Source organism: Microtus oregoni, unplaced genomic scaffold, assembly GCF_018167655.1.
Source record: "Microtus oregoni isolate MIOR12 unplaced genomic scaffold, Mior012 000048F_ref0000485, whole genome shotgun sequence".
Classification (NCBI taxonomy): Eukaryota; Metazoa; Chordata; class Mammalia; order Rodentia; family Cricetidae; genus Microtus; species Microtus oregoni.
Genome location: NW_024543222.1, coordinates 17,599,479 through 17,612,575, shown reverse-complemented (window position 1 = coordinate 17,612,575; position 13,097 = coordinate 17,599,479). Strand labels below are relative to the sequence as shown.

The 13,097-nt window shown below is 56.8% G+C and overlaps 1 protein-coding gene across 2 annotated transcripts; it reads left to right on the top strand.

Moving 5' to 3' along the window:
* Positions 1–3,288: 3,288 nt before the first annotated feature.
* Fam171a2 (family with sequence similarity 171 member A2) lies at positions 3,289–13,091 on the top strand. 2 transcript variants are annotated; one of them, XM_041636058.1, is made up of 8 exons: positions 3,289–3,552; positions 6,521–6,748; positions 6,970–7,062; positions 9,787–9,945; positions 10,031–10,210; positions 10,309–10,425; positions 10,556–10,661; positions 11,179–13,091. In XM_041636058.1, the coding sequence occupies exons 1-8, from the start codon at positions 3,435–3,437 to the stop codon at positions 12,620–12,622; spliced, it is 2,445 nt and encodes an 814-aa protein (XP_041491992.1). In that variant the 5' UTR covers positions 3,289–3,434; the 3' UTR covers positions 12,623–13,091. The 2 variants fall into 2 exon arrangements, with proteins under 2 accessions (XP_041491992.1, XP_041491991.1); XM_041636057.1 differs by having other exon boundaries at positions 10,535–10,661.
* The last annotated feature ends 6 nt before the right edge of the window (positions 13,092–13,097 follow it).

The window sequence follows — 13,097 nt, the reverse complement described above, 5'->3', positions numbered from 1 at the left end:
ATAATAATAGTAATAATGATAATAATAGTATATGACTAGAGACATAGATAGCTCTTAATAGTGTACTTACCTAACACACAAGAATACAAGAAACCCTCATGCCGGGCGGTGGTGGTGCAAGCCTTTAATCCCAGCACTCAGGAGGCAAAGGCAGGTGGATCTCTGTGAGTTCGAGACCAGCCTGGCCTACAGAGCGAGTTCCAGGACAGGCACCAAAGCTACAGAGAAACCGAGAAACCCTGTTTTGAAAAACAAACAAATAATAATAATAAGCTCCTTGGTTAGCCTGTGGCGCTGTGTAAATCAGGAGAGGTAGCACATACATGTTGTACCAGAACCCATGAGGTGGAGACAGTAGGTTCAGAAGTGTGAGATCATCTTCAACTGCACAGTGAGTCTGAGAGTTTGAGGCCAGCCTGGGTTACATTAGACTGTCTCAAAAGAGGGGCTTTTAGTGTTTGATTTTCCACAGTGTACTACCCCACTCCCGTCTCTTTCTTTCTTATTTTATCTTATGTACATTGGTGTTTGACTGCATGTATGTCTGTGTGAGGTGTTGGATCCCCTGGAACTGGAGTTACAAACAGTTGTGGCAGCTGGGAATTGAAACCCAGGACCTCTGCAAGAGAAGTCAGTGCTCTTAACATCTGAGCCATCTCTGCAGTTCCACGCCTCATTCTTTCTTAATAAAGGTCACTATTTCTATCACACACACACACCAAAAAAAAAAAAAAACCAGTAAGAAAAAGAAAATTGAGTTCAATGGGAGAGGGGAGAGCAGCTACCTCGCGTGTTCAATACCCTGAATTTAACCAGCAGTGCTGAGGGTACGGAAAGAGATAGAGATGGGGGGGGCATGTGGATGAGGGGGGAAAGGAGAGGAGAGGGGAGAGGAAGGAGAGAAGGTGGGAGGAGAGAGCATATGTGGGTGCTGTCAGAGGCGCCTCTTTCCGAAGTTGAGTTGAAGAGCAGTTAGGTAGCTGGGAAGAGGTCTCTGACAGCTGAGCTGAGGAATGAATGAGTCGCACTGCTGCATGGGATAAGGAGTTCAGACAGAAAGCTCCAGCAGTGACAGAGGGCTGAGGTGGGAGCAAGTTCTGGCAAGGAGGGTGGCCGCTGTGGCTGCCCGCGGAGGGCCCTAGGGCACATGTCTCCTAGAGAGAGGCTGGGGTGCAGGTGAGCAGGCACACCTTGTAGCTCTACTTTGAACACTGAATGTTCAAGGTGTCCAGGGAAGCCAGAGGTGAGCAGACTCACCTCACGAGAGCGGATACTCGATTGTACCCAGAGATCCCCAAAATGGTAAATTCTGAAAACGGTGACTTGACATCCATGCGTGGCGAGTTCCGGAACAGGTTTCTAGATGCACGGCTGTGATCATGGAACACCAGCCAGATTTCCTCCCCAGTCAGCCACTGCAGCTGAATGGCCCAGACCACCTGTCTTGATTCAGAAAAACACTTGGCTTTTGCTCCTGACAGACAAGAGAAGTGTGAGCTGGATTGTAGTGGCTGGGCTTTGGACCTGAACGGTTCTGATAAAACAGGGTCCGGGTCGTCTCTGGGATGTCTCAGCTCCATCTCAGCCCTGGGCTGCCTGCAGATGTCTTGAGTTCCTTGAATGGAGGTGGCAGAAGCCTCTCTGTCCCACAGATGGCTCCTGGCTGTGGTGGTAATGGTGGCGATACAATGGGTAAGTGAGGCAGATTCAAGGCAGCCCTGACAGACTGTAAAGTTGGGTGGAGACCAACAAGAGGAAGGTTACCAAGGATGAGTGTGAAAGCCTCTGCTCAGACTCAAAAAAAAAAAAAAAAGTTACATAAGCACAGGACTGAGGATATGGTTAGATGGAAATTTCTATTAAATAGGAGGCGATGTGTGCAATCTCACCTCCTCCTGGCTAGCTACTCCAGTCTGAAGTGGGGGGGGGGTGAGTTCAAGGACAGCTTAGGCTGCCCAGTGAGACACTACCAAAAAAGGAGGAAGAGAGAAACAGATGGAAGTGGGGGGAGGGGAAGGAAAGTAGGAAAGAGGAAGGGAGAGAGAAAAAGAAAAGGAAAGAAGAAGGAAGGGAGGGAGGGAAGGAGGAGGGAAAGACCTGGTGGTTTGTCCCCTTAGGTAGAGAGACCTAACGGGAGAGAAGTCCGCTGGGTCCTCTGGGGGAGGCCTTCCTTGTCCTCTGTTCCCTCGAGGGTAGGAGGCCCTGCTGGAGAGCTAGCGGGACAGAGGGTGAAGTGTGTGGTTAGTGGGGACCTGCTCATGCAGAACAGACGTGGAGTGATGGTGACAGCCAGAAATAATGAAGAGAGAGAGGTTGTCTGGAGGAAGTCTTCAAATGTGGGGTTCAGCAGCTGAGGAAGATCCAGTTTGTCATTCCTGAAGCTGGAACCAATGGGATTCTCCATGGGAGAGATAGCTGCTTCCGTGTCTCCAAGACACGTGTCTCTAGTCAGGTGACTCCACCAGAAGAAGGGGTCTGTTACTCCAGAGACGGCAAGCCCCTCCCCCGACCATCAGTAACACCATTTATTACACCCCTGCTCCTGTCAGACTTGTGGTCAAGTTCCAGGAAGAGGCTGTGTAGACCAACCAAGGTGGCCTTGAACTCACAGAGACTGGCCTGCTCCAATTCAAGGGTCATGGCAGCACCCCCTGGCATTTCAACTGCACTACTAGGGAGATTATTATAATTGTCATTTTAAAAGATAAGTGAGGCTGAACATGGCATCTCACATTTGAAATCCCAACACTCCAGAAGCCGAGGCAGGAAGATCGCCATGAGTTCGAGGCCAGTCTGGGCTACCTAGTGGGTTTCAGACCATTCTGTTTTGTTTAAGACAAACAGAAGAGTGAGAACCGGAAGGCTGTAAGGAACATATCTTGCCTCGCTTGTTTCTGAATGAGAGAGAGAGAGAGAGAGAGAGAGAGAGAGGCCAGACACGACCACGGGTCTACTTAGTGCTGGAGACCGCAGCCTCTTTACCATTGATGAGCTTTCCCTGTGAGAGAAGGGGAGTCTCACTCTTTTGAACCATACACAGCCCATAGGAGTAAGCAATAGCCATTCTCCTTCCCCTCCAATTTTACACCACATCTCAAGAGCTCTCGAACCCCAACCCGGGTAATAGTTCCCTAATCGCTGCGCTCCCTCGCTGTTCGGAGTCTTGGATTGTTGGGTGGGGGGCTGCCGGGTGGGCTGCTGGCACATCCAAGCCGCGAGGGGGCGGTGCCCGCAGGCCCGCCGTGCCGGGCGCCGACTGCAGGGGGCGCTAGCGGCCGCTCCGGGCGGAGACAATCGCGCCGAGCGGGCGCCGCAGCCGGAGCGGGAGCCCAAGCCCGAGCTGCACGGAGTCGTGCAGAGCTGGGGCTGAGCCGGGCCGGCCGAGCGGAGCCTGGAGACAGCGATGGACCGCTAGGGCCCCGCCGAGCCCCGCGATGCCGCCGCCGAGTAGTCCCGGCGTCCTCGCGCGGCTGTTGCCGCTACTGGGGCTGCTGCTCGGCGGCGCCTCCCGGGCTCCCGGCAAGTCTCCGCCGGAGCCCCCCAGCCCTCAGGGTGAGTCTCGGCCGCGAGGGGCGGCGATCGTGGGCCTGCGTCCGGTGATCGGCTACCACCGCTGGCCCCCTCTTCACGATGCTAGTGACTTGGGGTGCATTCTGCTCCCCAGATGGGTGGGGGAAGGCGACCCGAGATCGGTGCTTCTGGGAGAGAGAATGAGGGACTGTTTGCTGCCGGGGTCTTGGGGAGACACAATGGGGAGGGCGAGGGTCTCCAGACTCGGCGCCACCGCCGCCTCCGACTTGTTTTTCTCCCTCCCGGTCCGCGAGGCGCTGCAGCCAGAGCTATTGTCTGCGGAAGACACCCGCCCAGGGGCGGGCTGGGGCGGGCGCCCGCTCTGCAGCCCCCCGCGGGTCCCTAGCCGCGACCCAGGCTGGGTGGGGGCGCAGGCATAGGCTGCCACCCTGGGCCGGACGGGGGCTGGGAGCCGAGAGCTGGGCTGCAACGGGGGAGGGGAGAGGGGGAGTGGGTGAGGCTGTGGGCGGGATTGACTGCTCGAATGGGGTTTTCACCCAGGGAGCTTGACAGCTTCCAGCCAGCCCCCCAGGTTTAGAATTTGGGGTGCATAAAATAAACACTGATCGGCTCATACTGGAGGGAGGGGCTTCAGTAGGAGGGGAGCTGAGGAAAGGGGTAATTGTGATTCCCAGTTTGAGGCGCATGGCAGGGCTGTGGTCGCGGAGCCATGCTGTGCTGGCTGGCTGGCTGGCTGTAAGCAGTACCAGCTGAGAGGGCAGGTGTCTGGGTCCTTGTCCAGCCGTCTCTTGCTACTGCTCTCCTCGGCCAGCTTCCAGATCTTCATTTCACTTCCTTTCCCAAAAGGAGGAGACGCTGACCCTCCTTAAGCCTAACCCAGCTCAGATGGGTGTGTGAGGTGGGGGTAGGGCCCGCCTCTGCGGTGGGAGCTGGAGACCCTGACTCCACAGCTCACTCCTGGGTGCTCTGGGCCTCCACCCTCCCCATCTTTGCTTCCCTCTCCCACCTTTCATGTCTTGCGCCACCACCCCACTACTGCTGTTCCTTCCCCTGCATGTGGCTCCATCCTGAAAGTGTTCTCCGTTCCTTACACCCCCCCTCGCCCAACACACACACACACCAGAAGCTAGCAGGAAAGGCGGAGTGGGGGTTTGCTTGGTTGAGGGAAGTAGGGTCCGGATGAAGGGAGGAGGTCGGATTTCCTCCTGGTGTGAGGCAGGGCTAAAGTGGAGAGATGCAGATAGCGTGTGGAATGTCAGGCTTTGAGAGTAGGGAGGGATTTCCCTATGCCTCAGTATCCCCTGGTTTCCCAGAGAAGAGGTCCAAGATTCTTAGGAAGCTCCGCCCACCCCACAAGACTCTGCACCCCGGGGAAGGGAGGGCCCAGGGAATTAGCTGGAATAGCGCCAGGATTGGGGGCTCTCTCAGGCAGCTGGCTGGGAGCCCAGGCTGTGGGGAAGAGGGGGGAAACTGCTAGACACCTGCCCCACCTCCCAACTTGGCACCGATGCTCCTCAGGCCTTACCTGCCCACCTCCGTACTGTTTCCCCAGGTCCCTCCCTTCTTCTGAGGTTTTGGCCCTTAAGCCCAAAGGCTTCCCTCAAGTGACGAAATTTCAGACTCCCGGCCACCCTCGTCGCAGCTGCTCTCTCCAGCTGTTCCTAGCCTAGAAGAGGGCTGGGAGCAGTCAGGCCTTTTTAGCTTCTCAGAATTCCTGCTGGGGCAGGAGGCTGCCACTCCTTGGAGAACCAGAGTGGGAGTGGGCAGAGTGGGTGCCCCACCCTGAGGAGCTAGACTTTGGCCTAGACTGGAGAGGGAGATGGGCTCTGCGAACAGCTGGAAGGGATGCCGGGGACAGGCGTGGCATCCTGCACTGGAAGCCTGAGATGGGACACCTGTCACTGTTGAGTGTCGGCTCCAGGAAAGGCCTTCTGGAGGTTCTGTGGCTGCCCACCCTCCTTCCCCTTGCCACTTTTGCCCTCAGCTCCAGACTTCTCTTCCTGGGATTTTCACCCAGCACCCACCTGCCTCCTGCATCTGAACCCCTCCATCTGTGACACTCATGGGGATGGCAGGGGTGAGGCATAGTCTTGAGGGAGAAGCTGGAAATCTACAGGTTTTATGCTTCCTTCCCAGTCCCCTCTGCACTATTTTCCATTGGGCCTGGGTCTGTTTGCCATGCTGCCCTTCCTCACCAGGGCCCCAGCTCCTTTGCTTGATCTCCTGGGAGGAATGAGGACGTTGCCATGGTGACTGACTGTAGCTGACCAGCTATAGGTTTGAAGGGAGAGATACTTGTTTGGGCTTAGGAGCTGGGGCAGGCCCCTAAATTTGAAGGGAAACATGTTTTTGGAAACTCACCCAGAGAGAGGATGAGTGATAGGTATGATCTAAGGCAGCTTAGGGTCTTGGTTTTTTTTTTCTTTCTTTAGAACCCAAATGGGGGCCCAGCTCCCATCCTCCCTCCGAGTTACCTGATCCTGACCCTCCCCATTCTCCCCTGCCTCCTGTTCTCTTCTCCTTGCCATGGACCCTGGTCTCCTAGGGTCAAGGGACTAAAAGTTTATATTCTAGATGTAGACAGCTAGGTTTGGAGCGCAGATTTCTCACTTAGCTGCAGTGCAAGAACTTACACGTTCGGAGCCTCGCTGTCTTTATCTGTAAAATGGGCTGAGGCTATATTTTAGCAAATAGAGCATTTTCTTGGCTGTAAGATGTATTCTTATTTTGGAAACCAGTAAGAATGGGGGTGAGAGTGGAATGCTGTCACTTGTCATGATGACATCATTCATTCCAGACATCAGCTGAGCTCAGAAACGTGAAAGTGTGCACGGGCTAGAACTCCCTCCCCCTCGGACTGCTGGCTTTGGCAGAGAGCACAGCTCACTGATAGGAGGGCCTGGATGTGATCCCGCGATCAGTCCCCAAACCTCTCTCCTCCAATATCCCCCCTTGTTATCCTCACTCCCTTCACCCCATCTTCCTACAGAGATCCTGATCAAAGTACAGGTATATGTGAGCGGGGAGCTGGTGCCCCTGGCCCGGGCCTCAGTAGACGTGTTCGGGAACCGCACTCTGCTGGCTGCTGGCACCACGGACTCAGAGGGCGTGGCCACACTACCCCTCAGTTACCGCCTGGGCACCTGGGTGTTGGTCACCGCTGCGCGCCCGGGTTTCCTCACCAACTCCGTGCCGTGGCGTGTTGACAAGCTGCCGTGTGAGTGCAGGGGCAGCTGGAGGGGGTGGGATAGGGCAGCAGCTGACCCATCGTCAGCTCCTTCCCAAATTAGTCCTTGGGGGTGGAGGGGGCAGCTTCTCAGCAGCTGCTGCCTGGGCTGGGGCATATAGAAGGGGCTGGGGAAGATGAAGCCATTGGGATGCATGCGACAGGGGCATCTAGGAAGAGCTTCTAGAGCTGACAGGCCGTCCTTCTTGCAGTATATGCATCGGTCAGCCTCTACCTGCTCCCCGAGCGGCCAGCCACCCTCATCCTCTATGAGGACCTTGTGCACATCCTCTTAGGCTCTCCAGGTAAGCCACACCCTGCTGCTCATTCAATAGCTCCTCTCCCTTGATCTTAACCTGTGTGCGGACTTTTTCACACAGTAGCTGGGCATCCTTGGGCAAGTCACTCACCCTCTCTGAGTCCTTTATGCATGTATAAGATGTGGAAGGATAATACATCATCAAATTAAGGTAAAAAAAAATGCATCAAATGTGCTAAGAGAAAAAAACAGGTGTTCAATAAATATTTATAGTTTATTTGGGGCTTTTTGTGGTTTCTATTCTCCAGTTCCCACCTCCCTGACCTGTTTACCTCCAGTGGATCTACATGTCCTTGTCCTGCACCTACCTGGTGCCTGGCTGTTCTGAGGCCACGAGGGCCTGCCACAGGAGCTGAATGTCTGTGCAGTGGCCTGGAGCAATCCTGTGCCCCTGGTCTTGACGCACAGGCCTTCAGTCTCAGCTCATAGTTCACACCTGCTCTGTGCCAGTTCTAGGACCCGGGGGTGAAGGAGAACAGACCCACAGTCCACCTCCTGGTCATAGGCAAGCAGGAAGACAGACAAATGCCACTGCTCTCCTGGGAGAGTTACAGGACAGGCAGACAGTGTGGCCTGGGAGTGGAAGCAGCTGAGGTGCCCGGCTGGAGAGGAAGTTAGGGGAGTTGGTGGCACAGCGGGCAGTGAAGGCTCCATGGACTTTCTGGCCAGTACCACGGACCTGCTCTACAGTGGGATTTGGAGGACGAAAGACCCCTCTCCCGTTTAAATTCTTACTGGATCCTTGTTGACAAATTGCTAGTTAGCCATCTTCCTCTCCCTGACCGTACCAGAGGCCTCCAGAACCCAGGGGTTCTAAAATGCCAAATGGGTCTTTGTTGCCCAGGGCTTCTGTCCTCTCGTGACTCCCAGAACTCCCAGTGTGAAGTGCAGAGCTCTTCAGAGAGCTGGCAACACCCCCCCAGGACGCAGCCACCACTACCCCGTCGTGTAGCTTGTAGCCTATGGGCCTTCCTCCTGCATGTCCCCCAAAGCAACCCTGCTTTCCTCCTCCCTCACCCTACAGAACTCCAAGGGGTGGGCCAGGCTGCTGACATTTAGTAGTAAGTCAGGATGGACTTGTGTGGAGGGATGTGGGTGACAAGGCCAGGCTCCAGGGTGGTGGCTCTGGAATGTGGCTGAAGTTCTGGTTCCACTTCTGCATCTCTAAAATGGAGTTGGTACCTCAGGGGCTGTTAGGCTAATTAAGGGGGTTACTATACATAGCCCGCTTAGGACAGTATCCAGCATATTTTGAAGCTTAATAAATGTTACCTATGATCACACTGGATTGGAATTCTGTTTATACGTCTGCTCTCTTGCCTGCCCCCCCACAGCACTGTAAGCTAATGTGTGTCTTTCTAAATGGAAACGATTTGAAGCTGAAGAGATGGCTCAGTGCTTTAGAGCACTTGTTGCTCTTCCAAGTACTTGCTTGGGTTTATTGGATTCCCAGTACCCACATGGTTCCTTACAACTACTTTGTCCCAGGGAATCTGACGCCCTCTTCTGGCCTCTGAGAGCACTGCACACATGTGGTGCAAAGACATACAGACAAAACACTAACACACAGAAAAATAAAGGAAAAATATATACTTCTTTTGTTTGTTTGATTTTTCAAGACAGGGTTTCTTTGTGCAGCCTTAGCTGTCCTGAAACTCACTCTGTAGACCAGGCTGTCCTCGAACTGACAGAGATCTGCCTGCCTCTGCCTCTCAAGTGCTCGGATTAAAGATTTGTGCCACCACTGCCCAGCAAGGAAAAAAAACATTTAAAAAGATAAATTCAGTTCCTCAGCCACACACGTTAGCCACTTTTCTCTTTTCTTTAATTTTTGAGACAGTAGTTCAGAATTCTGCCTGGCCTAAGACTCCTGATGTAGCCGGGCAATGGTAGTGCACACACCATTAATCCCAGCACTCGGGAGGCAGAGGCAGGCGGATCTCTGTGAGTTTGAGGCCAGCCTGGTCTACAGAGCTAGTTCCAGGACAGCCAGAACTGTTACCCAGAGAAACCCTGTCTCAAAACAAAACACCAGCTTCCTGCTGTAGACTGTCAAGTGCTGACATTACGCGTGTGTGCCCTCACTAGCATATGGATCCAGAGAACACTGAATGGGCACCACAGGCAAGAGCTCTTCTTTCCGTCATGGCAGAAGGTTCTAGAGAAAGTATAAAGAACAGCACCCAGGAGGCTGTGAGAATGAAGGCAGGGGATCTCCTAGTCAGCTCCACATACCAGGACCTAACTCCTCACGTGCCACTCAGAAGCCGCTGTTAGCTCAGGACATGACTGTTGTGTGAGTGTGTGTGTGCGCGCACGTAAGCACATGTATGTGTGTGAGCTTGAGTGTATTTCTGTGTACCATGTGCCCATGGAGGTCAGAAGAGGGCGTTGGGTCCCCTGGAACCTGAGTTATATGTGGTGTGAGCAGTCAACCCTCTACTGTGTCTTCTCTTCAGCCCACAACCCTCACAATTTTATAGGTTTACAAGGGAACTTAAGAGAAAGCTAGCAATTGGCGGCAGGTCACACAGTCACCAGGCCTGGAGGTTTCAGTACCACATCCCTCAGTTAACCCATGATTACCCATTGCTCTCTCTATCACCACCCTGGCCTTTTCAATTGGTCCAACCCAGTGCTTCCCTTCTTTGGATGTTTGCCTTCTGCTTTGGTCCGGGTCAGGCTTCCATGGTGCCTGCTTTCCATCCAGGTGCCCGCTCCCAGCCCTGGGTACAGTTCCAGCGCCGAGCTGCCCGCCTACCTGCCAGCTCCACCTACAGTCAGCTTTGGGCTTCGCTCACCCCTGCCAGCACCCAGCAGGAAATGCGGGCTTTCCCTGCCTTCCTGGGCACGGAGGCCTCCAGCTCAGGTAGGCCATGTGTACGGAATGTAGAGGGGAGACACCTTCCTTCCCTAGGGAGTTAGCCATGAGTGCCAATGTCCTCTTCCCGCAGGCAATGGCTCCTGGCTGGAGCTGATACCCCTCGCTGCCGTGAGTGTGCATTTGCTGACAGGCAATGGGACAGAGGTGCCGCTCTCGGGCCCCATTCACCTGTCCCTACCAGTGCCCTCAGAGCCTCGTGCCCTGGCTGTGGGCACCAGCATTCCAGCCTGGAGATTTGACCCCAAGAGTGGTAAGTGTTAGGGGCAGGGGATTGGGGAAAGAATATGGGGCTTAGGTTAGAGGGGCAGAACACTGAGTTTGATGAACGAACTCTTCTGGCCCTTCCAGGGCTGTGGGTACGAAATGGCACTGGTGTGATCCGAAAGGAAGGCCGACAGCTCTACTGGACTTTTGTCTCCCCACAGCTGGGGTACTGGGTGGCTGCCATGGCCTCCCCTACGTCTGGTGAGATCGGTGGGGCAGTGGGAAGGTGGGCAGTGGTGGGCGGGAAGGCTGGGAGAGCTCGGGCCTTGTGAAAGGCAGGAAGGGCATCCCAAGCCCTTGCCTGGCACAGGGCTGGTTACCATCACCTCAGGCATTCAGGACATCGGCACCTACCACACCATCTTCCTGCTGACCATCCTGGCGGCTCTAGCCCTGTTGGTTCTCATTCTGTTGTGTCTACTGATCTACTACTGCCGGTGAGTGCTCCTGGGGATCCATCCCGCCTTCTCTCCCAGGATCCCTGCCTTGGGGCCTCACAGATGCAGAAAGCCCAATTCTGATCCTCAGCGTGCTTCCAGCGCAAGAGCTAAGACCCAAGAGGCTGGTGGCTTTAGAGAAAGGGGTGACAGATGGCAGGACCTGCGCAGGCTATCCCGCTGTCCAAGCAGTCCAGCTCTCACTCCCAGGGGACATCCCCCCCCCCCCCCCCAGAGCAGGCACTCCTGGCTAGTTTACATACCAAGCGTTACCAAGTTTACTCCATGAAGCTGAACGGATGAAGCTCCTGGATGTCTTCTCTTTCTACAAACAGCTTCCAGCTTCCAGGCATCACCTACCCCCCGCCCCCGCCCTGCATCTATCTTGAATGTTCCAGGCACCATCCACTATCCACCCTGCTCCCGCCGTCTTCAGCCCTTGTGTTGGCAGCTGTGGGGGTTAAAGAGACCTGTGCTTTCAGTATTCCTGAGGTCCTGTCTCTTTCCTTCTCACCAGGAGACGCTGCTTGAAGCCAAGACAACAGCATCGCAAACTGCAGCTCTCCGGCCCCTCGGACAACAAACGAGATCAGGCCACGTCGATGTCTCAACTCCATCTCATCTGCGGGGGACCCCTGGAGCCTACATCTTCCGGAGACCCCGAGGCCCCGCCCCCAGGCTCCCTACACTCGGCCTTCTCCAGCTCCCGAGACTTAGCATCCTCCCGAGATGACTTCTTCCGTGCCAAACCGCGCTCCGCCAGCCGTCCGGCCGCTGAGCCTCCTGGTGCTCGCAGCGGCGAAGGTGCCGGGCTCAAGGGCGCCCGCTCCGTCGAGGGTCCTGGAGGACTGGAGCCCAGCCTGGACGAGTACAGGCGGGGTCCCGCGGGGGCGGCGGCCTTCCTGCCAGAGCCTCCTTCGCCGCCGCCGTCCTTCGACCACTATCTAGGCCACAAGGGGGCGACCGAGAGCAAGACCCCTGACTTTCTGCTGTCGCAGTCGGTGGACCAGTTGGCGCGGCCGCCGTCCCTCAGCCAGCCCGGCCAGCTCATCTTCTGTGGCTCCATCGACCACCTCAAGGACAACGTGTACCGCAACGTCATGCCCACCCTGGTGATCCCCGCACACTACGTGCGTCTGGGCGGCGAGGCTGGCGCCGTGGGAGTGGGCGACGAGGCCACCCCACCGGAAGGCTCGGCCGTCGGCCCCGCGCGCCCTTTCCCGCAACCCGACCCCCAGCGCCCGCTGATGCAGGGCCACGCGGGTGCGGGGGGAGACGGAGGCGGCGAGGGCTGGGGTGGCGGGCGCTCCGCACCGGTCAGCGGCTCGGTCACCATCCCGGTGCTGTTCAACGAGTCCACCATGGCGCAGCTCAACGGCGAGCTGCAGGCTCTGACCGAGAAGAAGCTACTGGAACTGGGCGTGAAGCCTCATCCGCGCGCCTGGTTCGTGTCCCTGGACGGGCGTTCCAACTCGCAAGTACGCCACTCCTACATCGACCTGCAGGCGGGCGGCGGCGGCCGCAGCACCGATGCCAGCCTGGACTCCGGCGTCGACGTGCACGAGGCGCGGCCCGCGCGTCGCCGGCCCCCAAGGGAGGAACGGGAGCGCGCGCAGCCACCCGCGCCTCCGCCACCCGCGCCCCCGCGCCTGGCGCTCAGTGAGGACACCGAGCCCAGCAGCAGCGAGAGCCGCACGGGCCTCTGCTCTCCGGAGGACAACTCGCTAACGCCCCTACTGGACGAGGTGGTGGCGCCCGAGGGTCGGGCAGCCACGGTACCCCGAGGTCGGGGCCGCAGCCGTGGGGACAGTTCCCGCAGCAGTGCCAGCGAGCTGCGGCGCGACTCGCTTACCAGCCCGGAGGACGAGCTAGGGGCAGAGGTGGGCGACGAGACTGGCGACAAGAAGAGCCCGTGGCAGCGGCGGGAGGAGCGGCCTCTAATGGTGTTCAACGTCAAGTAGGGCGGCCCCTGCCGCCAGTGCAGGTCCCCAGAGTGCGCGCCCTGGGGTGCTGAGGGGGCACACACTCATAGCCGAGAGAAGGGCTCAGGGGCCTGCTGAGCTCATTGGTGGTATGTGCTGGGGGAGTGTCTTGGGGGGAAGGGACCCTGGATCGGCCTCTAAGCAGAGGGAGGTGGGAGGGGCCTGGCCCCCCCATGGGAGGGAACTGGGGAGGAGGGCTGGGGTGGGAGCAGTGCCTGTATAAACGTGGATGTACATAGAAAGATCTATCGTGGGAGAGCAGGAGGGGCGACCCAGCCTCAGCTGCTAGGGTGAGGGCTGGGAAGGGAGGGGCAATCTCTGTGGACCCTTGGGAGGGGAGGGGTACTGCTTGGATGTCACAGGGCTGGTGGCTGGGGCGGTCCTGGGGACTAAGGGGTACTGTGATGGTGACGCTCTAGACACACAAATACAAGCCGGTGAGGTTGAAGCTGTG